Consider the following 25,547-nt stretch of genomic DNA (forward strand, 5'->3'; position numbering starts at 1 on the left):
CTGTGCTCAAGCCCTGGCACAGCTTCACTTCCTGACCAAATCCTTGTATCTCACCTCTTCCAAGCATCCCCTCATCACCCTCTGTATAGTCACATAAAACTGCCCATACACATTAACCCTAAGCCCCCCTGCTTTGTCTTATATACTTCAGGTTCTCAAAGCTGAATCAGAGGCCTTTAAGATGAGGCACAGGTGATGTGTGTTTCTCAAGGTGGCACAGGTGATGTGTGTCCCATATAACCTCAGGCTCTGGCAGCTGGTTATTTCTCACAGGAGTGCTGCTGTTGTGCAGGCTTACTGCTGACAGGGTCCTTGGGCCCTCTCTGCAGTCTTCTCTGAGCCTCCCCTTGCCTGGCTGTGACTAACATGGAGCTTGTTTATTGTGCCTCCTTGATCCTTTCCTACACAGGTTTCAGCCAGTGCATGGCAGCAATGTGTTTATATCTGGAGTCAAAACGGTCTTAGAAGTTCATATGCTTCTGGGCGTTTTGTTAAATCTAACCTTCTTGCTTTTGTGCCCACTGGCCCCATCTCTGTGGCATTTCGAGTGAGGCTCTATCTTGTTACAGGTAAGAAATTTTTTACTTTGAGAACTTCCAGTCATGGCAACAACTTCCCCAGGGATGTGGTGGGAGAGAGACCTCATCACTGGAGATTTTCAAGGCTTCCCTTCCCATGAAAAGTTAAACTAGGCTGTCTTTTGAGGTGCCTTCCAACCAGAGCTGTTCAGTGATTTGATGATTCTTTAGAAATGTTCTGTCTTTGCACCAGGCTGCTGGCAGCTCTAGGGGTGATATGTCTTTTGGGAATATGTCTTCAGGAATTCAGCCAAGGGGTTCTACGTGTTGGAGACCTCCATAAATCTTACTACATGTGTGGCTCAAGAGAAATTGGAACTTTGAGGGGATGGGGGACAGTTGGCTTGTTTTCACCTGTCATTTGTGAGCATTAGCACTTGATGTCTAGATTCAGACCTCAAAATGAGGTCAGTGTTGATGATAAGGTCAAGGCTGAGGGCATGCTTGACAGAAAGTTAGTGATATTCTCTGTTGTGATGAGAAAGGAGATATAAGGGATGTCTTGACTGAGAAGATTAGGAACTGTGCTTTGGCTTTGTTGAATGTGAACTGAATGAATATGACTGAAAGAAGATGACTGAGAAGCAGGCTGAAATTGTAGTTTGGCTAGAAGCAGGCTGGTGTAGAGTACAGAGCCAGAACTACAAGTCAGCAGAAAGGAAGTGAGAATTTTATGTGAGCCATTATCCAGATGCAGTGGTGGGGGTAGAGGTTGTGAGCAGAGCTTTGTATAACATCTCCAGAAAGCTAGGAAAAGGATAAGCCAGCTGCTCAGATATACTAAGAGAGCAATTAAAAGAGCACAAGGCTGAGGAGACTTTTCCCTTCCTTAGGAACTACTGGGATATTCCTGCTATGTTAGCACTTTCAGCTCTATTGCTTGGGAGCTGAAGAGCTGCAAAGAACACGGAAAGCCTTGAAAATCTTAATATAAAGGGGCCACTACTGCTCTACCTCAGCCATGGAATAAGAATCCCTTTGGGCAGATGGGATGCAGCAGAGTTGTCTTCTGCTGTGTTTCCACTGTGCACTGGTGTAACAAATGAGACCCTCCTTTGTTAGCAGGGGGAGGAAAAAGAAAGAATGCTTTCAATTAAAATACAAAAGATGGCTGGGAGTGGCATCATTGTGTGCTCTTGAAGGACTGTGATTCCAGTCTGAACAACTGACCAGTGTGGCTCCATCTTCACAGACAGATGAAGAGTAAGTAGCATTTCCCCAAAAAGAGAGAAAAGAGTGGATTTAATGAGCATTGCTCAACTGGGAGAAAGATAAAAGAGCAAATTAAACAGGGCATTTGTATGTGCAAGGGAAGAGCAGGGAAGCATCTGCCCGATAGCCTGCATTGTTGGAGTGAATAAGTAGCTCACAAGTCCCTATTTTTTTTTTCAGCATGATGGAATGGAAAGCAAACAGGATTATATATGTATATACACACCTTGGCTTTATTTTGCTTTGGTCTGTGCATTTTGCATAGGCTATAAGATACTTATGTCATGCAAAATAGAGTGCACAGTGACAGTGTTTACTGTGCACGTGGAGAGACTGCAGTTTTACATCTTTGCTTTCCACACAAGCATAGTTGTTAGTGGACTCTTGCTTGACCATTAGGATAAGGAAGCACTGGCTGCTGTTGGAGGCCAGTCATGGACAGGCTGGGCTGCAGAAGTGGTTTAGGGTATCAGGAAGATGACTAGCTGCACAAGATGTTTTGTTATATTTTAAGATGGAAAGAAGTGGGATGCTGAACAGGTCACAGGTCATTATGCTAATTAACTGCATCTGGGGACAGAAAATAAGCATTTTCTCAATGTCCATGCCAGTGTTAGAGGGACTGTTAATCCCTTTGTTATCACTTGGGGATTCTGAGGAAGTAGTTGATTCAGTCATGCAAGGTTCTTCCACCTTCCATCTTTTCCACAGGGAAGTGAACTGGATTTGCAGCTTAAAATTATGATGTAGCTTCCAACAGCAAAACCTTTCCCTTGGTAATGGACATTTTTGAGAAATAGAATTTTTTGGAATGTAATTCTGTGTATGAGATTATAAACATGAGGAAAAACTACCTGGATGTAGTACTTTGACCAGGAATAATGTTCACCCACACAGGTGGATGGATTAGAAACTTATTTGGAGACATCCCAGCTTTGCTGTTTCCTTTCTCTGGTTTCATCTATATGTTTGTCCTACCAAAGATGTTGTGCTAGCCCTGCAGATGATGTCTGGACTCTGCTTTCTTATAGTTTAGCTTGATATCTGCCTTACATCAGAAGTATATTGTGCAGTTTCTCTGCTTTCAGAGTGCTTTGTGAAACCAGCACCTGGACAAAGAACAGCTGAATGAAACTAAACACGGGAGAGGCTGTGGTGAAATGCTATTGGAAAACCTGTAGAACTCTCAGCTGTTGAAAGCATCTCTGGGTGCTGAGCTAATCTGTTAATTTTAGCATCCTGTGTCTCTGGAAGCTAGTAGGACATCCAGTAGCTTAATTGGTGAAAAACATTTATCTCCTTGGGCCGATCAGGACGATGTTCCTGAGCCAGTTATGTTCCAGTCTGGCCATCACAATCCTTGCTTATGTTAGGCTGAATGCTGTTTATTTGCGGGAGCCATGGGTAAGTGGCTCACCTTTTAGAGGGATTGGGAGATGAGGTCCACCTCACACACAGGGTCTCAGAAGACATACATCTGCTCTGTCTGCTCATTGCTCTTACTGCCTGTTGTAGCTGTCACCACTGGGATCCAGGTTTCGATCTGGGATGAGTGATAGTCTCAGACAGTTCTGCCTTGTCTTAAGGATCTGACTCAGGAAAATAAATGAAACTACCATGAGTGTGTCTGAGCACAGACTATTATGCAGGAGTCATCAGGGATGGAATAAAAGGTGCTTTTTCCTCAAGGTATAGCTCTGTAATAATTAAAGGTACTATACAAGTCAAGTAGACTGTGGTATTGCTGCACAGCTCAATGGATGGATGTGATGAGTACAAGAGTGGCTTTGTGTGGGCTTTTCCACTGCTTGTCTAGCCAAAAGAGACTACAGAAAAAGGATCATAGGTGAGCAGATCAGGAAGTAGCTAGGATCGTAGGTATCAGACAGTGAATGAGTGAGTGAACACTGGTGCGGTGGTTTGACAGGCAATGTGTTTTTTGGGATGCTGTATTTTTGGCCAATGGATATTCAGGCTTTAATATTGGCATTTAACTTGGCCATTTAGGACATGGGTCCGCCTCTGAGAACACGGGGTTAAAAGCAGAGCTCTCCCCTGGGAGGGTCCTCTTGGGTTTCCGCAGGAAAGAGTTCGGGTCTCTGCCCTGGCCCAGCTGCTGGCTGGGCAGGGGGAGGAGAAAAGCCATGTGGCTGGGAGAGGTAGGCTTGAGCCCGGGGGTGGAAGGGTGGAAGAGAGAGAGAGAGAGACACCGGGAGCCATCGGGCAGCCCCCCCTGAGAGACACAGAGAGAGAGAGAGAGAGCCGCTGCCTGGGACTGTAACCTTGAAACTTGATAAACATGGGCCTGCGCCGGCAGCACGGCTGGGACGGAGAAGAGGGGGGGGTTCAGCCGGCCGCTTGTAGGAGCTTTTAACCCCTTTTCGGAGAATGAGAACTTTACAGATCATTGACCTCTCCTAGAAGATAGAGTGGAAGATGGGGAAAGAATGTGCAAGTGTGAGAGAGGTCTGGGCGAGTGAGAAATAGTGGAAGAGTAGAGAAGAATCCTAGTGGGAAGAGATGATGGAGTGGCTTTTGCTGGACTCTTTTTGTACAGCCATGGACAGAACCATGTTCCTTGTGACACAGAGACTGCATCTAGGGGGAGGCAATGCCTCAGGACCAAGAGGGTTCAGTGTTGGTGCCCCTTGGCCCCAGGGGGTGAAAAAATATGGGGGGGACAGGTGTCCCAAAGGAGAGATTGTGGGGACAGGTGTCCCAGAGGAGAGACTGTGCCTTTTTTGGATCGGGACAGAGCATCCTTAAAAAAGACAACGCTAGAAGCAGCTCTGGTCCATGTTCAGTGGTGAGAGCACTGGACATGGAAGGAAGAGGTCACGACGGCAGATGTACTCCGGGCAGTGCCACGAGTGACACAGAAACACACGAGGCTTCAGCTGTGTTTCCAGGGGAAGCCCATGGTACAAGAAGGACTGCTCTCCTCTTGATGAACTGAAGATTGATTGTTTGAAGGGTGGTGCTAGACCGAGAGTTGGTGGTTTGAGGAATAGATGCATTGTATTGGAAATTTGGTGGAGGGAGGAGGAAATGTATTTGTAAGGTTTTCATTTTCCCTGTGTGTGTGTTCCTTTTATCTATAGTTGTAGAGTAGTTAATAAAGTTCTGTTTTCTTTTCTAAGTAAGAGCCTGCTTTGCTTATTCCTGGTCACATCTCACAGCAGAAACCAGGGAGAAAGTATCTTCATGGGGGCACTGGCATTGTGCCAGTGTCAAACCATGACAACTGGTCTTTGGCTGAGGGGGATCAAGGACTCTTCCTTTAGCAAAGTTCATTTTCTGTAACACTAATGCCTTTGTAACTGAGAAATGCTGTTGGTAGGATCCCAGAGAAGATTCTCGGGGTTTTAGCAGGTAGTGGGCTGCAGAGGTCCAAAGTGGTACAAGGTAGAAATAACAGGAAAAAGTGAACTTCACACCCCACCTGAGTCACATTTTTCTGGAAGAAATGCTGATGGTTGATGGACAGCTCTGATTTTGTGCTATTGTTGTGAAATGTTAGCAGTGATTAACAAAATTAGCCATGATTGGCACGTCAGGAACAAATGTGTACCATTGGCATGTGAAGTGACATGTTTGTGGCTGTGTGTAATAATTGTTGTATACGTATTATACAGATAGGTTTTTTAAAAGCAAAGCTAAAAATTTTGGACCTTATAAATTAGACAAGGGCAGATTTCTAGCTGTGTTGATAGCCCTGATTCTGCTCATTGAAGCGTGAGTTCTGTTGCATGGCATATCCACAGGGATATCCCCTGTGGCCCAGTGTCACAGGGGATATCAAGGAGAAACAATGTTAGACCTCAGCTCTTCCAAATTCTGGGCAGGCAACTTATTGCATCTCTGCCCCTGAAAAGAACCACCTTACTTTTCCATCCTGTGCACTGAAAGATGCAGGGATTTTCTGTAATAAGCCATAGGTAATTGTTTCTGTGCATGAGAACACACACATACCTTTACCTGCATTCGTTTGGATGCAGCATACGCCTCTCTATATATGTGCACGTATGTGTAAATGTAATATGAACACCAGCAAATCCATTGAAAACAAAACCACTGTTCTGTTTACATCTACAATATTATTAAAAATACTGGATTAATAAATACATGTTCTTGACAGATGAATTTAGGAACCATCAATTAACCTTGGCATTCATTAGGTGGGGAGAAGTCCAATCAGATTTCACTGACTCAACAAAGCCGCCTATAAATTGTGGGCTTTTTGTTCTGATGTTTGATGAATTATTCTTCATAATCCACTGTCTACTATGATAAATCTAATCTTTCAGTTTTTGCTGTCTTAATAATTCTCAGAGCAACACTGTGACATTTTGTTTTTGTGGAGGGGATAGAAGGGCAGGGACGATGGGAAAAAACCCTCGCTGTCTGGGAAGTATATTGCTCTACAACAAAGTAATGTTTTTCTCACACTTAGAGCTCTGGTCTTGCAGACTCGCAGGGATCAGTGAGTCCTTGGCAACATGAGCCATTATGTGTATCTTGTTGAAAAGATGACCAGCCTAGGATGAGGTTGACATTCCTTAAACCAGGAGGGGCATTGAATTTGAGAGCAAATAGCGTTCTAGTGTTGATAAAGTGAATTCCAAAAGTCCTGATGCCTTCTGCTGTTAGCAATCCCGCATCTCACTCCTTCCTAAATTTGTCTTGAACAAACTGCTGACACATGGCCAACATTCATCACAGTGGCAGAGCAGAGCCACTGCATCTCATGTAGAACAATGTTATATAATGCTGGGCTGGGGAAGGGCTCCATGACTTAGGCTCCTGCTCCAGAGCACCATGCTAGCAGCCTTTCTGGAGGGAAGAAAACATACCTCTCTGTGAAGTGGGCAAGTTGAAACCAGGCAGTAATACTCCATCATTTGCTGAAAAACATGGATATAAAAAGGTTGGGATTAAGAGGCAATATATTTAAAAAGAAATTAGCTAGCAAGACATGCACATTTAACTGTTATGGTTCAGAGATTAAGATATCAGACTGGAACTTGGGATATATGGGTTAAATCCCAGCTCTGTCAAAGACTTCTCAGAACATGCTAGGCAGGTCATGTAAGGTATTACTTTCAGAAAGGACTCAGGATTTGGGAGCTTAAATCCAATTGATTTCCAGTATCTTCCTAAGTGTTTAAGGACAGGATTTGCAAAAAACACTGAGGCATCCTGGTGGCCCAGCATTGTGGCATCAGGTGGTATGTGCTGCAGACCTTGGGAAGAGCAGCTGTGCTTTGGGAAAGCACTTCAGCATGTGAGGAAGCCTGTAGCTGACATCTGGGAATTCCTGGAAAGCATGAATTTTTGCAGGGCCCATGGTGGCTGTGCATCTCATACCATGGCACTCTGGGCTTAATGTGGTCTCTAGGTGCAACCTCAGCACAAATACATACTAGTAAGTGTCAAAGTAAATAGATCCTGTTAGAGCTTTTATATCACTTCTTTGAGGTGTGAATACTAATACCAACAATCTTGCATATTTTGCATATTTAAAATTAAATGAGCTTCACTCTTCAGAACTAAACAGCCAGGGCTGTGTTTCCAGCAAGTGAAGTACAGCGCACATTCATTTGCTGGTGGACCATGTGCTTGTTGGTGGGGACCTGGCTTGCAGAAGGAGCAAGGGAAACCACTGTGTGCAGGGACACTGCTCACCTGCACGGCTGTAAACCTGCAGCTGGCTGTCCTGCTCCTTTGAAAGAGCAGCTCTAAAGTTCCTTTTAAACCTTTATTAAACCTGTCGGGAAACTATGGCTGTTTCATCTCCTGCCAGGATTACAGATGGTAACAGCGAGTTTGATGAGGCCATTTGAGACCAGCTGTAGCCTGGAAAAAACTTGAGAGTTCCTGAAGTCGGGTGTGCTCCAAGACTGCCCCAGACATTTGCTTGCTAATCATCCATTCTGGAAATGACAATTTTTGTTAAGGGTGCTTGTGAGCAGTAAGAGCCTGCAGCCTGTTCCAAGAACTCGCTGCTTGCATGAGATGGGTGCAGCCACCTTCATTTGGAAAGACCCTACTCCCTGGCAGGCAGTGTGGGAACCAGGCTCACTCTGCTTCCATGTCACACCGCCTCTTGCTCACTTTTGTGTGTCTGGGACACAGCCTGCAGCAGAGGCATTAGCTGCCTCCAGCTAGCTGAGAAAAGACAATTCCATAATGAACGAGGGTCATTTGCTAAGTGGGGGGTCCTGGAGCCCAGCCATGATTGTGCTTCAGTTTTATCTCAGCCTCACACCTGCTCATGTAATGGCTCGGCTGTGATCTGCTCCCTCCCCCTGTGCATGCTCTGCCCTTCTGCTCCTGGGGTACCCATCAATTCTCTGGCCCTATTGCAGTCCCTTGCCTTGCTGTCTTTGTCTGCAGCCTGTGAACGTGCACAAAATTGCCCTGGAATTGTGGGAGGGCCACTGAGCTGGCTCTGACAGACAAGACTGCTAACCTGACTTCCATGTCGTAAGTAGCAAGTTTATAAATTAAACTCTTCAATACAAAATAACTCCTAGACACAGCTTTCTTCAACTATGTTTCTTTAGAAAACTTAGTCACACGATAATGAAGTGTATTTTTCCTGCCAGAGGGAACATGTGCAGTTTTTTTTCCCCCTGTATGCATTCAGTTCTCATGAAAATGGCTGGATTGACAGTGTAGGTAATTAAGAGGTTTTGAAATCCAGAGCAGATGGAATTTTATCCAATTTATATATGATCTTGCTAAAAATGTACCTTACTGGAATCAAGCCAGTGAACGCCCAATTCTGTATTTTAACCTTTGGGGGATGTTACCCAGCTTTATGATAGTTGGAGTAGTAACCAATTTGTAAAGGATACATCCCTCTGATACAAGGATGTAGGGTAGTGAGAGAGTTGAAGAAAATCCCAGCTTGACCTCATGTGGCAGGTTCTCTGTTTGCATTTTTTCCTTTCTTATGGGATCTTACAGCCCAGCAGGCTCTTGGCCACCTTAAATCTTTACCCTCAATAGATCCTTTCTTCAGGGAATACATAAACTTCACATAAAGGTAAAAGTCCCTGTGTCTTGAACACATTTTCTCTTGAGACACAAATGTCAATAGGTTTGAATTATGGACCTGCTGTAATTAAAAAACACATAACTAGTTGTTTTTAAATGCAGTTGTTTTACTTAATTGATTTTGCCGCCAGGACCAAAGAGAATTAATTAAATAAATAAAATGAACCTTCCTAGTGAATTACTGGAGGCAGCTGAGTCTGTGTTGGTACCTAATTACTGCAAATGCTCCAGTTTGTTGCTAGCAATAGTTTTCTGTGGAAGGGGCTGGGAGAGAAGGGGTGGGGTGGTGTGGGAGGGGGCCCATTCCTTGGCAGCTGCAGGAGGGAACAGGCTGCTCCTTGTAGTATTTTTCTTCCTTTTCAGCAAAAAGAGTATTCGTTTAAGGCTTTGCTTAGAAGGTCTTTATTCATATTTAATTGCTAGGTTGCTGCAGCTCCCATCTTTAATTACCTTTTAAAAAGCAGGTTATAAAAATGCACTGACATTCTTTCTTTTTTGTTACTGCATAAATAACAGGCTTCTCAACTGCTCAGTTGAAATCAGTTGAGCCTGCTAGAAGGGTGGGACAGGGTCCCTTTGCTGACTTCTGGAAACCTCAGAGCTTATGTTCACCTTGCCCTACAGAGCAGGACAAAAATCCTCAGCTAGTATAATATGAACTATGCCTGAAGCCACATATCTGTGTTGGCCCTTGCTGTGAGCTGACTGACTGTGTGGAGGGGCCTGGCTCATCAGCTAGGCTGAAATTGCATTACCATGGTTGTAGTGTTTGCAGAGCCCGTGCTGCCTGGTGCTGTCAAGAGGGTCTCTAGCAGGGTGCTATGTTATGCAGGGGAGGTGAGCCTTTGCCCTCACCCTTGTCTACCTTGGATTTTGCTTCCTGGACCTGCTCCTGGTAAATCCACTTCATCTGAAACTTTCCTTATAGTCCTGAATTTCTCAGCCAGAGCTTCAAATAATTTCCTCTCCTGCTTGCCAAGTGCTTTGCTGTCCCTGATTGGTGCTTTTTCTGAGCTGAGAGAACTGGTTACTTTTATGGAAGGTGTGGCAAAGTCCATCACATTAAACATGTTTTCAGGCCAAGTTGTCACGGTTGAAACAGTAATTTTTGTCCCCCTGCCCTTAATGCAGCCCTTAACCACTGCTCCCCAGTCATGTGCTGGCTTTCACCAAGTAAGCTTGCTGCTGCTGTAATGCACAGGAATACACACAGTCGGGTTTCAGGGGTGATCGTGGGTGGTATTAAATATCTGCAAAAGAAATACATGCAAAGGAGCAGCTGTTGGCTTCTGCACCCAGGATGCTGACCATAATCACTTCAAGCCATTTTTAGGACATCCTGAAGAAGTCTCACACACTGCCTGGCCACTACAAGTCCAAGATGAAATGTGCTGCTGGGACTCTGTCATAGGTTTCCATAAGCAGAGTATCTCCAGGGCATTTGCGTGTTTGGCAGGCTTCACTCAGAGGCCAAGCAATGACAAGGCTAAGAGGGGGGACAGAAGAACTATGAAAGGGCTGAGTCTGCCCAGCTTTGGCACGTGAACTCTCTGGCCTGGGGGCAGGGCTTTCCTGAGCATGGCTTCTGTTACTCCAAGCTGATGCCTTTTTCTCTTCTCTCGGCAGATAAAAGAGCTCTTTATAAGTTTTGAGGACACTCCCTTGGGAGCAGCATCGCTAGCCCAGGTACACAAAGCAGTGCTGCAGGATGGGAGAACAGTGGCAGTGAAAATCCAGCACCCCAAGGTCCAAGCTCAGAGCTCCAAGGATATTTTGCTCATGGAGGTAAAATTACATGTTGATTTCAAACTTACAGAATAATTGCCATTGAAGTGTATGGGGACCACGTTCATCTATGGTGTAAGCAGGTATAACAGCACCAACCTGTGGCTTTGAAACCTCCACAGAGATCAATGCTGTCTTGCAGGATTAATACAGAAAATTGGTGAGGATTGCAGTGCTGGTGATTGTATGGACGGAGAGACTGAACAACAGGGTAAGAGGGAAGGAGGAGAAGACAGGTAAAGATTAGTGACATTATAGTAAGTCCATATAAGACTTAAGAAATAGAGAGTGAGTCCTGAAGTCTCTTTTCAGCCCGTGTGCTCATTAACTGGTCTCAGGGACCATGAACTGATCTCTTGTAGTCAGGCCTGTGTGGTCAAGGAAAATCATTGTTCATGATTAGCATGTTTTTCAATTAAATTCTAGTGTGGATTCAACAGTAGATGAGGTTGTTATGATTCAGTTTTGTTTCTTGATCAGCTCCATAATGCTGAACTGATTAATGGTAGAAACAAAAACACTGAAATACAGAGAGGGTCACCTAACAGGGGCAAATATACAAATGAGGGATTCAGCTAGGAAAAAAGTTTCAATGCCTAGCTCCTGTATGGTAGGTACCACTCTTATTTCCCAGTGCAGTGCTGTAGCTTTTCCCAAACTTCTAAGTCTTGCTATAGAAAGGAAGAAATGGAAATAAACTGCAGCCCTGTACTGCATTGCAACAGACAAAGATGCCAGCAATATAGTATAGAACACCAAATGGACAGGGCTGTGGTGGAGGAGATGGGAAGGATTAGGTCTGTAAGTGGTAACACTGAAGCTTTTTGCTCTCCTAATAAAGCATATGTGTGTGTGTGTGTATATATATGTAATGTCTGTATATACAGTAAGTGCACAGTAATTGGCAGACAGGTAGGTCCATGGTACTAAAGAGGGGAAGCTTAAGCTGAGGAGTTCTGATGAGTGTTTGGAGGGTATTGCTGATGCAGTAACACAGTTCTCCATCACAGAACATCAGAAATCAAAAATTCTGCCAGCAACCTCTCAGAGCACTGTGTAACAAGCTTCTTTAGGCAGTTAAAATACCCTGCTTTGAGCAATCCTGGCTAGTCTGCATAGAAGCATGGCTGGTTCCAGCTGGGGCACATAAGTTTGCAACTGAGTATTTAATTTGAACTCACAGTGAAAGAAACTTCTGGGTTCCAAAGAGATCTCCCAATAAGATAGGATCAGTCTGTTTCAATGCTGGTTTGAGAACACAGAACTGTTTGAACTGGCTTTGGCTCCAGCTGAAGATTTGAATTTGATTCAGATCTTCTCCAGGACTCACTGCAGTGGTCTGCCCAATGAATTTGCTTCTGTGAGTCATCATGTGCACAGCACTTCCTGACTCAGGGGGCTTATGACATCCTTGTCTCCCTCCTAAAACAAGGTGGCAGACAAAGAGCAGTCAAGGATTAAGGATGAGCAGGTAATGAAAGAATATGGGATCAGGGTAATAAGAGGATTCTGTGTGAATGACCCAAAACCTGTGTTTACCTTGGGACATTTGCCCTTCTAATAGTGGATATCATAGGAACATACCTCCTCACACCATGTTGCTGTGATTGCTGATTATACTGGTAAGAGACATTTAAACAAATTATTTTAGAATGATTCCTGTCTTTTCTGGCTTTAAACTATTCCTTCTGGGAAACTTGGAAATAAACCAATGCATTTTCTTTTGGTAGTTTAGTACTGTCCTTGTACAGACATTCTGGTTTACCATTCACATGTTGTATATACGCAGGTATGAAAAGGTAGCTCAGAATATGACGCATGCAGTTTTGTTTTTAAAAGGTCTCTCTTGTGGGGTCTTGGCTTACATGCATCATTGTATCCTTGTGTGGGACTGTTTTTGACTGATAGAAAGCTAGATCACATGTGCTAATGTTCTGATCCTTTAAGAATCAGACTGACATTGCAGCTAGGTAAAGAGGTTGATTTAAATATTGATGGAGATGGTCTCATTGAGAGACTGATGGGAAAGAATTTGAACAAGAAAAGGTAGCTGGAAAATTCCTAAATTCACTTGAGGTTTCATACCATCAATGCTGACTCTTTAAAAATCAGTACAGCATCTGATAAACCCAGAGAGAGATACCTCACTGCTCTCTATATGTCAATAATTATTTCAAGACAATATGTTGACAGGTGTCAGAAAAGGGGTGGGCAAAATACTTGTTAGGATGTCCCTGCTGATGGTCAAGTTGGCAAATTGATTGAAAAGAGCATTTGAAGAAAGTGAAAAAAAAGCATGAATTTTCTCACCTCGAGCACCAATGGAATAGTCTTGGAGACCCTATGAAGTTTATGTTCATGTTCATGAAGATCGCTGGTTACATTTCATTTGGGTGACATAAATTTGAAAGGATTTATGCCTCTAGATATAACAGTAAAAAATATAATTCAATAGTGTCTGGAACCTGGTGATTACATTTTTAAAGGAACATTGAGTTTGCAACTGACATTTAGATAAGAGAAGTTGAGACAGGGTAGAGAACAAATGTTGTCACACAACTGAACAGGAGCAGTGATGGTTCGTAAATTTATTTTTGTCATACATTTTGATGTTAGCAGCTTCCTGTGTGTACTTTAAATGTTCCTTGTGCAGTGCAGGAGTTCCCATCCCAATGGTGGAGATTGAGAAGGGGAAACTGTGCAATAACACACAGTTAAAAGCCTGTTTCTGTTTCCAGATGAATGTGCAGAACAGGTAAAATAAAGACAGCAAAGTGCATTCTATTGTTATGGGGTTTTTTTACTTGTTTTATGACTCAGTTAAAAACAGTAAAAACAATTTTCCTTAACATGTGGTCCATATTGTCAGCTTGTGTAAATTTGCAACTCTGGTTGAGAAACTGTCCCTTTGTATGAACAGAAAGCATACTTGGCTGCTGTGCAGCTTTGATTATGCCATCCAGTTGTGTAATGTTGATTCACTCACCCCTTAAATGTTGCTTCAGTCAAATGTTTCAAGGAACTTTTTGGGTGGGATTTTCAAGGTGCTGTGTCTCTGAATATCTAATCTCTTTAAGAAGAAGAGCATTCCATATATTCCATGTGGTGAATATATGATACTTGGGAAATACCTCCTGAGCCTTGTGAGAATGGCTTTGCCTGATGCTGAAGAGCAATTTGCTCTCTGAGCTCCACCAGAAGTGTTCTTTAAGGATCTGTAGCCTACTTACTGTATCCAAACTCCACTGTTTTCTTTCAACTGCCCAGAGGATTTTCTGTGCTCAGCAGTGGAAGAGGTAACATAGAGGTGACAAGTATTACTTTTGGTCTTCCTCGTCTATATTATCTGAGAGCTGTTCAAATGAAGTCAAAGAATGACTTTGGAGGAATTATAGGACTCAGAAGATCTCAACAAGGGCAACACCCTTGGTGAGATCTGGCCACGCGGGCTCTTCTCCAGAGCTTTGTTCTCTTGCTTCTAGGCAGCATTCAGCTGCCCTCCCTTTGATGTGTGGGCTATCATTTAACTCCTAGATGAGCCTTTCTCTGTGGAAGAGTAGGCCAGAATTTGTGTTACATGACCAAGGCATGACACTGTGTTGTGATACTGCAGGAACCCTAAAAGCACTTGCTTTTTTTACTTGTAAGTTACATGGAATGATCCTATCAAAACAGCACTGTGTGTAGCTGTGTGGCTTTGGAGCCAGGATGCAACTGATTGTCTGTTTCCTTGTTCTCAGGTTCTCCTCTTGGTTGTGAAGCAGATTTTTCCAGATTTTGAGTTCATGTGGTTGGTGGAAGAAGCTAAGAAGAATCTGCCCTTGGAGCTGGATTTCCTCCATGAAGGCAGAAATGCTGAGAAGGTTGCTCATATGCTCAAAAATTTTGACTTCCTGAAGGTGAGGAAACACATATTTCTTTCTATGTATGTGCATTAATAGTGTCCCTCTCTATGTCTTATGCCCCTCATTCACCAAGTGGAGGAAACGTAAGGAGGGAAAATGAAGTTCAGCCCCTCTGTGTTGTTTATCCTAGACTGCTCTGCTAATATGGACCAGAAAATACTCTGAGACATGCTTTCTCCTTGTTTGTCTCCTACTGAATGCACTCTGTTGGGTCAGGAGTGGTGGCTTGGGACCAGCAGTCTCTGGAGCCTGCTGCTCATTTTCCCAAGTTTTCTTTCTGAATTTCATTTAAATTTTCTTTTTGAACGTGTTCAGAGACTGTGAATTTGCCATTCTTTACTGAGCCATCTGGTGGTACCTTTCCTTGGGCTCTATTTCAACTAAGGGCACGAAATGGACATAGAGCAGAAAAGCTAGACTGAAACTGATGATGTCAAGTAGTATCTCAGGAAAAAGCATATTTACATGAGTCCTTCCTGCTGCAAAAAAGCACATTCTCACCCTAGAATTGGACATTTATCCTTTATACACATCTATGGCTAGTGCATTCATGTTACTTCATACAGAAACCAAATTACACTCGTGTGTGGTCTTCCCCACTGATACTTTTAGCCCACCTCCCCCGTGTCATACTTAGGTCACTGATAAATATCTCAAGTACAACCAGACATGTACACATCTCAGTCTTAGAAAGACATAAGGCCATATCTTCAAAGTCACATGTTCAGAAATCTTTTGCTGACACACAAGAGACACAAGCCACCAGTGTGTGCTTTCTGGAAACACATATAGTGCCATGGTTGCAGTCACTGATGAGCCCATGGCACATACAAAAAGGTAGCAAAAAACACATCCTGTGGACCTTCGTGGATACACATTTCTAAAGGAGCTTGTTCCCTCCTGTTCATGCAGAAGTCCCAAGATAGCAGTGACAGAGGTGTGAAATAAGGTGAGTTTTTGTTAGGCTTTACAGGCTGATTTGTCAATTTTTCCTTGCTCCTTCCATGTAAGGGATGTAATTCCATGTTGCCTAATGCCAGCTTTGGAGCAGTCCTTTTGAAGCCCAGTGGCAGCAATGGCCTTCCCATAGACACAGGTAAAAGCCACCACAGGGAAGGCCAGAGTGGTTTTGCTGAGTGGGTGCCTATCAGAAGTGATGCAGCTTGGAGAGCATGTCCATTGCACTGTAAGTAGCGTACTGTGAAGTAAATCCCCATGGAGACAGCCAATCACCTCCTTGCTGGGTTAAGGAGCTATCATGGTATCAATATGTGTAACAATAACAAATGACTTGAGATGGCTAAATAATGGATCCTCCCGTCTGACCTGCCAATTCAGAGACGTGTTCATCACCTAAAAGCAGCAGAAGAATTGGGCTTCTGTATCATAAATTTTCCTAAACATGCCAGAAAGCTGAGAAGTAGATTTTGTGCTGTGAACCTGTTTGAGCTTTTAAAGCCAGAGATAAATTATTTCCACACACAACCATTAGAGCCAAACATCTGTGAGTAATTAAAAAAATCACTGAAGAATTTGGCTGTGATTGAGAGAGGCATCTCTGACAGCATGAATAGCGCTTTACAAGCCCACTGACTTGCCTGTGTAAATCCTGAGACAAGACTGAGTGTCATTGGAAGTGAGCTAAGGGATCAGAGAGCTATATGGGATGGGGAACTCTTAGTTTTGGAGTTAGCAGGCTTTCTCACCAGTCTAACTGCAAAGAATGGGCATGCAGATAAGCTGGGAAGGCTGTGAGTGTCTGAATCTCCCTTGCTTATAGTGGATCTATAGCATCAAAGTCTAAGCAAGGTTCACCTGCAAAGTATAACCAGGGGTGTTGAATGATGGGACTGAGAGGCACTGAAATTACTCAGCAAAGGAGCCTTTGATCTAAAGTGGCACACACATGGTAAAGTAGAAGTGGTTTCTCTAGGACAGGAACAGGAGGGAAGCAGCTAGTTTGTAAGGGACTGGGATATTGTCAATAGTTAAAAGCAACAAATGCTGCTTGTTCAGAAGCTATGATGAGCTACAGTGGCCTGGCTGGTCATCCCCTGGTTTTGGTCAGTTGATGGACAACAACTCTTACCTCTTCCTGTCCTGCCCTAAGGTGCTGATCTGGAGTCCATGGCTGAGTCAGGAGGGTGAGGAGAGGGGACTGCACAGCTGGCTTACTATTTGTATAACCCAAAATTATTATGTCTGTCACAGTAATGGGGGGCACAGCAGTGAGAGTGGGTGGAGCTTCCTTATGTCTTTACTAAAATGTACGTATGTGGCTTCACCCATGTTCAAAAGCAGATTTGGGCAGATTGAGGGTTGGTCAGCACAGTAACATGCGGAATTTCGAAGGGGAACTCAGCAAAATGGCTCTTGACAATAGAGACTTCAGCATGGGAGAACTTTGTCTGGAGAGGGAGGCTGGAAAATGGGGACCCAGCCTGACTGACACTTAAGTCACTGCCTCCCTGGATGACACCAGACTTCTTCTCTGGTACCTCACTCAGCTTGATCTACCACAGCTTGAATGAAAACTGCTTTGACATTTTACACTCATTACTGTGTTGTTGGCAATAAGATAATTAAGGGTCTCACAGGGTTTCTGTGACAAGTCCCTTATTTGTGACACTCGATTTTTCTCCCAGTTCAATTGCAGATGGCCTAAGTATGCAGGGTTTGTCAGCTCAAAGGCATTCGTGTTCCAAGGGGCACTGCGGAGATACAATTTATGATGAAGGCTTATAATTTTTAAAGCTGCGTAAGTGGACGCTGTGCGTAGCAAACAAGATGCAGTTCCTGTCTAAAGGAGCTGAGTGGATGATTCAGAAACTTGCAATAGGTACTAGTTAAACAGCCCAGCTAGAGAAGCTGCAGAGCAGGTAAGAAAGGTATCTCAGACATCACTGGGAATGGGAGGTGGTCAGAATCCTGTACAGCGTGGTCAGAAATGTTGCATGAGATGAGATCCTACTGTAGTTGAATTGGTGTATTATCCTTCTACACATTGCTGCTGTCCTGTGGAAGAGGCTGATGGATGAATTTACCTGCCTTGTGCTCATCAAAAAAGCCAAGTCCTCGCTTCAGCTGCTTCCATTTTTACTCCTTTTCTGGGATTTGTGTGATATATTCTTCTTCCTTTCCCAAGCTGTTGCTTGACCTAACCCATCTGTTTCTGTTTCAGGTCCCCAGGATCTACTGGGAGCTCTCCACAAGCCGTGTCCTTCTCATGGAGTTTATGGAAGGGGGACAAGTGAATGACAGGGCCTATATGGAGAGGAATGGCATCAACGTCAATGAGGTAGCTTCTCAGCCATCTTGGAATTTGGCGTGCTGAGCAGTGCAAAACTGATTTTGACCTTGATGCAAAATGGAGGCTGACAGGATGGGATGGGACAGAAGAATGAGTACACAAAGATGTGAAGGGAGCAATCAATCTGAGAGATCTCTCTTCTTGTGCTCTTTGGAAAAGTACATAATCCCTTTTGAGGAACACTTTCCTGTAGGCTGCAGAACTAGGAAGATCTTCAAGGAGACACAGTGAAAGATGACCATGCTCTTACATTAAAGATACTCATGGTTTGTTCCAAGATGGAAGTTGCTGTTACCCTAAAGGAACAACTTCAGTTTCTGATTATTTTTATCTCATGAAGTTTGTTATTAAGAGAGATTTGAGAAGTTCTGTCTGTAGCAAAACATTGTCAGCTCCATTCATCTGGACAAGTCAACTGGTCCAAAGTGAGACAGTTCTTTCTTTGAGTGAGTTTATTCTATACTTCCGCTATAGGCAGAGGTGAAATCTAGCCCACATACTCAGATAGAAGAGTGAATATTCCTCAGGTCTTGAGAGTCAGAAGGGCTTGTTTTGATGTATTAACAGAAAGGCTCTTGAGCAATATGTACATTTAGATAGATTTTGAGGTGGGCTTCCTCATAGATCTCAGACAGCAGGTCCATTTTGAGACTGAGGTAGTTAGCATAGTGTAGCTCCCTGGGATTTTCTTTGAATTTTCTCAGACTGCTGGAGATAGCACAGTTGTAGAGAAACAGCTAATTTCAGTCTTTCTAACTTACAGAGGCTTTTGCTTGTCATAGGAGCAATGTAGGGTGAAAAGTTCTGCTAATATTTTTATTTATCCATTTTATTTATCCACCCTTCCATTGGGAAGACTTGGCACAATACATCCATGCAGCAGTGAAATCACATACTTTCCTGAGTCTGAACTAGTCTCCAAATAATAGCTAAGAAGTAATTTTTAAAAAGTTGTCAACAGACTTCTACTACTGCTAAGTATAAGCCTCAGAGCTTCAGCCATCAGTCAGGTAGAGGATGTTACTCAGCTCAGTGGTAGGACTGAATTTTCTTTCTTCCTTTCCTCTTCCCATCCCCTGAAATAAATAATTAACTTTTACTGATTGCCAACAAAGCAAGGTAGAAAGGGGAGAATACTGAGCCAGACAGAATAATGTGATGGGAAAAGAGATCTGTTATTATGGCCACAGTAAGATGAAGTAGGGGCAGTGCACACCCCAGGCTTATCCTGTGGCAAGGTGCAGCAGATGGGGACAAGGTTGCCTAGGTTAATTATTGGCTGCTGCTGTTGTTGCCCTGGGTAAAGGACTGCACGGCATAGTGGGGAGATGAGCAAAAGGCAGCAGACCCTGAAAGGAGCATGAGGGGGTGGCAACCCAGGTTTCAAAACTGTGATCTGGTTTATAATATGACAGCAATCTTGGCTTTCAAGAGATGCATTAGCTCCCTATAAATCACCCAAATATATTTATTTTATCAGTCCCTCTATCATTTTGTTCCATTTTGTTTTACGGTGTGGAGGAAGAGGAGTCTTCACTAAGCAGGATTTCTTTTTTGTGACAATGCAGCCTTGAAAAGCAAGCTGAGCCTCTCTCCTCTAAATGGAAAGGATCCCTGAGGTGAAAGCTCCCTTCAAACCAGGTTACTGACATTTACTTAATACCGTCTGTAGCAGGATTATCATTAAAGCTGCCCAAAAGCACATTAATCTCTCTGGATCCGTCCAAGTGCTGGATTGTAATGGCATTTAATCAGAGAAGGCTTTGATTTCTAAAGACAAGTGCAAACATTGAAATATCTGTCTGTGGAACAGTTACTTATTCATGTACAAGTGTACTTGTACATGTGCAAGTGTACTTGTACACTCTGATGTAGCTGAGGAGGAACATGCAACTGGGATATTGACAGTGAAAGGGAAATCTGGAGAGGGGAGTTAGCAAGAATGAGCTGGCAGGAATTTTAAGGGAAGACTAGAACATGTCAGGGCTAAGAAAGGGGCATCTGGACACTGGGCTCTTCCTATTTTAAAACACAATAACATTTGCAGTCTTGGTTGGGAAGGTATATTTGGAAGAAGTGGGTAGAGCAGGGAAGAGAGAAAAATTAGACTGAGGGGCTCTCAAGGGGTTTGTAGAGTACTGTATACAGGAGGAAAGGAAGGGCAGCAAGGCTACTTAGAGCATTGATTTTTAAAGATCACAAATGGCACAAACATTCTTTTTGTATCCATTCTGATGATACCAGATTAATTTGTATTTGTATACAAATCTTAACATTATCTTTGGTCTGCCACATGGGTTCTCTGTGTCCTTCTTTGTGAGTTCTCTGCTTGTCACTGCAGAGACTGCTGTATCAGCGGGCTCTAGGACCTGTGGAACTTCCAGATGTGCTCATGGCATGTACTGTATAGCCTCAAACCAACCAGCCAGCTCAGGTAGCCAAGTGAAGAGTCGCCATGATCAGCCTGATGTGGATTTGAGTCAAGGAAAGGAAACAATGCCGTGTACTTCAGCTTGCTAAGAGCCTCATCATGAGCCATGGTTGATTCAGAAGTCAGAAAAGTGTTTTGTCCAGCTGAGAATTGAAAGCAAACAGCTAAGGTACTTAAGATGAGCTACTGTGTGCAATTATTGCCATCTGTTACTCCATCCTACTGTGTTGTTTTCCTTCTTTCTGTTACTAAATGGATTCTGCACTGAAACACTATCTCTTAGCTCAATAAAGAGCCTGGTACCTTCCTGTAGCTGACGGCTTTGCAACTTGAAATAGGCTTTCAGTGTGGGATTTACCCTTCTGCCAAGAGTCAGGAGCTGTAGCTGTGTAGCTGCTAAAATTTAAGTGGGATTTCCCAGGGTGGGATCCTTTTGTCAGCAGTGGAAACCTCTCATGTCTGAAGTATTTGTGCTTATAACACTCAAGTGTTAGATGAAGCAGAGCATAGAGAAGAACACTGTTTCTAGGGAAAATGGCTATTCTTGCTCTTTGCACTTACTGAGTTAGTCTGGCGAGAGGTTTCTTTGCAGATTCTCTTACATTTCATCTTGTCTGAAGCTTAGTGAAATTCACAAGGCACTGATAAGCAGGGGTAATGACCTCCGCTATTTTCAGCTTTTGAACTGTGCACAGACACCAGGTAAAAGAGTTAAATTACACACAGACTTACTGAAAGTTGTAATTGGGCATCGATGTCAATCAATTGCTTAAGTCTCAACAAGATGCTTTACATTAAATCCAAGGAAATACAACTGCATTTAAAACCAAGGGAAATGATCCCCATGGTCATTTTGGGTCTCAACAGATGCAAGAAACAATAAAAAAACAATGACTAGTCTTCTCTAGCTGTGCCCTTTTGAGAATCTGCAAACTTGACGAGTTAGTCCATTGGTTCCCTGGGTGGATGAATCAGAGTATTTCTCCCCACCTACATGTCATGGAAGATGGAGCATTGAGCATGAAAATAATTTCCTGAGCCCGCAGCAGAGAATATACGGGGCATGCTGGGAGTGCACTCCAGGAGTCCTAAAAACTATTCCTGTATCTTCAGGACATCAAGTGTGTTCAGACATCATCTTGCTGTGATGATAGATCACTGCATAGTAATAGAACTGCCTAACAGAACACTTTTGATCCTCACAAGTGGATCACAGGGTATGAAATCAGATCTCTTGTGTGACCATCCTAATCTACTATGGATCAGAGCCATTTCAGAGCAGAGGCAGAGAAGGCTTCAAATTGTGGCTATTCTCCATCCACACCCTTTGCTAATTTGACACCAGTTTAATTGCCCAGAATTGCCCTAGCAGGATTAAGCAAAACCTTAGACAATGGCTGTAATAACAACAATGAAAGCAAGCAAAAACCCAATACAGTCTTCAATCCAATTAACCTTCGATTAAGGTTCCAAAATCAATGCTATTATTTTGGCCGGAGGAGGTAATATTGAGCCCTGAGAAATGAGCTGCACAAAGACCTTTACTTTTAATGAGATCAATAGAAGTTAGTGTCGCCATCTCTTAAAATAATTGGCAAATATTACAGCCAAATTAAAGCCAGAGACTAGTATCTGCTCCTGATCTAAAGAGACAGTCACAAATGGAGGTGGGATGGGAAGGGATGATGCCCTATCAGGCAGTTTCATCTAGGACTTATCAGGGGCAGGCAGTGAGATCATCTCTACAGGACCATGATACAGTATTTTTTTCTTTGCCTTTCTTCTTCATGTCAGTTAGAGGTATAGAGCCAGAACCACTCCAGCTTGCTCACAAGTCCAGGAAAGAAAGCATCAGTGACTTTCCCCAGATAACCCAAGCTGGTTTGTTACATTGCATTATATCATGCTACCCATGAGCATGATATATGTGCTTTTTACTGTAGGAATGCTCATAAACTCAAATTTGCATGCATTCTTTCTTTTCTGAGAGGTTTCTTGGTAATTACTGTATATTGGTGTTTTAAAGACGCTCACTTGTGATGGACTTTCTAGAGTTTTGTTACTGTCACGTTGCTCTGTCAGTGGGTGTGCTGATTTGTTGAGGGGAGAGTTGCATAGAGGGGCAAGCGTGACAGGTTGTCTAGGCTTTCAAAACTGATAGCAGCAACCTATTTGGCTGCATATATCACTGCTGGTACCTGCACTACAGCTTGGGATCCTCTTAGTTAGGTGACAGAAATGCAGTAGGTGTACTTGTTAAAATATTTGGTACACTGGATATGACTCCATTACCAAGAAAAAGTGGGGATTAGAAGGGAAATTGCAAAGCAGGTAAGAAACTCATAGAAGCAATGAGATTTGCTCTTCAAACAGATCTCATTAAACAGATTGGCGATGACTTCAGCACAAACAGAACTGTATCAAGGAGATTGTTGATGACACCAAGCTGGGAGGTCTGACATTGTAGAGGAGGACCAGAGTAGCAATAGCACTTGTTGACCTTGAGGACTGAAGTGGTAGAAAGGAATAAAAAGGAGCAATGTCAAGTGGAAAGTCAGATTGAGTAGGTAAAAAGCACTTGGGTAATGTGTTTAGGTTGCTCTGAAGTCCAGCTCTTATAAATGTATCTGTCACTCCATTGCTTGATTGTTGTCAGCAATCTTTTTATTCCTCAGCTCTGTTTTTTTTTCAAAATGAAAACATTGGGCTGAAAATGTTTGGTTTGCCTGACACAATGTCATGGTCATGTCACATAATTTGGCAATGGCAGGTTGGTATTTACACTGACTGGTAAAGGCCACAGCCTCACTTGGTGACCGTAGTCATCATGTTCTGCTGCAGCGCAGACAGGAAAATTTAGCTTCTTTTAGGCAATAACACTCCTTCTGGCAATAGGCAGAGACATGCCTCTGGTGAGACCCAGAGCCTGATGTCATCCTGATATATCAAGCTAAGCTCTGCTTGCTGATCAGCATAGCTTTTGTTCTTATGTGTTATGCCTAAATTATGCCATTCATGATGACACCCGCTTTTTTTGGTGGTATTTCTTATAGCACATACAGAGCTACAGGTGCTTCTGCTTCCTTGCTATTCAAACCTCCTGACTGGTAGACTGTTCCTCCTCTGCCATTCCTTAGCCAACGTTGGAATCTTCAGCTCTTTTAATCTTTATCCCAAGTAAATGCCTCCTGCATCCTGCTCATTTATTTGCTTTTTCTGAACTCCCTCTGTGTAGTCTGTGTCTCTTGAGTTAATGAGGTGTCTGGAAGTGAATGCAGAATTCCAAGACTGATTATTATTTTTTTTACAGTGTGCAGCAGAACAATGCTGGGGGACACTGGTGGGACACTGGTAATGATAAAGACCTTTTTTTTGTTGGATGATAAACAGGGAAAGGACTGATGACCTCTCTGTGTCATAACAAAAAGCCTGTGTTTTAACTGTGGTCTTTGCTTCTGTAAATCATTGCAACCTTTTTTCTAATTTGTGATGCACCTTCACCCTGAGGTCTTACATAGCCTAAATGTGTGCTGAATTCCTCCCTTCTCCTGAGCAGAGGTTTTCATAAGTCTGTTTTCTCATTTCACCTGTGTTCTTCCAAAGTGAATTCTGTAGTTATTATTTATCCAGTGGCCTTCTCAATAAGGGTGGAATAAGGGCCTGAAGTGACAAGGCACAGTACTGAAGAATTAATGTATATAAAAGTTTCATGGTTTTTTCCTAAACTCTTTCTCAAGAAATGTGAAGTCCCTTTGTCTGAATTATGATGATATGTTGCTATTCACATACTACAGTTTAAGACCTAGAGTGTAAAGCTTTCTATTTTGTTTAGAATTTGACAGTATTGTTGCTTTCTGTCTTAATTTATTTTGTATCCTATTTTAGAGGTATGGCAACAGACAAAATTATGTGAAAATACTTTAGTGTGCACCACAGCTCCATGGTAATTTTTTTCTGAAAGTGAAGACTGTTTGCAGAAATATGATTGCATCATAAATCCCTGTAACATATCTTCTGTATGCTAATGAAATAGTGCAGAATACATTCATATGTCTTAAAGAAGTCAAAGTTTAGTTGAAGATACTGGAGATAGTCAAGGTTGTATGTTGGGGAATGGGTAACTATAAGAACAGCAGGGAAGAGCAAGAGGATGGGGATCTTGCACTGAACATTGTCTTCTTCCCATGATCCAGCCTGTGAGTCTGAGCAGAGATATGACCCTTCTGTTTCTTGGGAGGATGGGAAGATGGATCTCAAGCTGCTTTTGTGATGCACTATGGGCTGCAAGAGACTATGACCATAGATCTATTTAGTCGCTTTTCTGCTGATGGTGACTCAGGGTGGGGGGACCATCTCTGCATATGGAACTTGCAGCCATATCATAAGATGCTGTTAATGAGGGTGGCATGGATAACCTGGTGAGAGGAGTTTTTGTAGGATCCTAGGATATTTGGGTTTGGAAGGGAACCTCCGGAAGGTTTCTATCAAGTCTTCTAAGGCAGGGTCAGTTATAAGGTCAGACCAGCTTACTCAGGGTGTTAGCTAGTCAGGTCTGTAAAACTTCTAAGGATAGAGATTGCACAACCCCTTCAGCTATGACCAATCAATAGGTTTGCAGAACTGCCAGTCCTTGTCTGGACTTGTGTTCAGTGGGTATGAGGCATCGTGTTGGGCCCCAGATTGTCCCCAAGTCCTCATCTTCTAAAATTCTGTGGTTTTCCATGGCCTTGGAAGACAAACAGCTGAGACAGTGAGGGTCGAGTGTGGTTAGCCCAGTGTGTGCACCAGTGTCAGGGTTGATGCTGTGATTGGTCATAATGTCTGAGTCCATTCCTTTTGGTGTATGGGTCCCTGGGAGGCTTTGTGAATGAGTTATGTGATGGGCTTAAAGCAGACTATTTGGCATGTCCTTGGACTGTCAGCAAGGACTACTCAGCTCTTATATGAGATCACAGCACCTGGTACATTGGTCCTATCTAATTATAGAGCTTGCCGATCAAGGAGACTTGTAAGGGATCACTTCATGGCTCTGGTGATCTCTGCTGGTGATTCAGAAGGGAAACATCACTCCCCTCAGGCAGTACTTAAAATAACACCTGCATGGCATTGGGGAAGTACAGGAGATCACAGGGCTGTGCTGTTTGTCAGTGTGGGTGATTCATCGTGGGGCGGGCCAGCATTCACGTGGTTCAGCAGTGGTTCCAGGTCCCACCTGAGTGACAGAGGATGGTTTCACCTGATACTACCACTGTCTCTGTTAATGC

General features: G+C 43.3%; 1 protein-coding gene across 2 annotated transcripts in view; it reads left to right on the top strand.

Annotated features, from left to right (window-relative positions):
- The window catches only part of ADCK1 (aarF domain containing kinase 1), a 74,005-nt gene that overhangs the window by 40,566 nt on the left and 7,892 nt on the right, over positions 1 to 25,547 (top strand). For both annotated transcript variants that reach the window (XM_066552628.1, XM_066552627.1), the window contains exons 5-7: positions 10,479 to 10,637; positions 14,378 to 14,536; positions 17,724 to 17,840. In XM_066552628.1, the coding sequence (XP_066408725.1) occupies positions 10,479 to 10,637; positions 14,378 to 14,536; positions 17,724 to 17,840 (435 nt within the window). The remainder of the gene's footprint in view (positions 1 to 10,478; positions 10,638 to 14,377; positions 14,537 to 17,723; positions 17,841 to 25,547) is intronic.

This window comes from Molothrus aeneus, chromosome 6 (assembly GCF_037042795.1).
Source record: "Molothrus aeneus isolate 106 chromosome 6, BPBGC_Maene_1.0, whole genome shotgun sequence".
NCBI lineage: Eukaryota > Metazoa > Chordata > Aves > Passeriformes > Icteridae > Molothrus > Molothrus aeneus.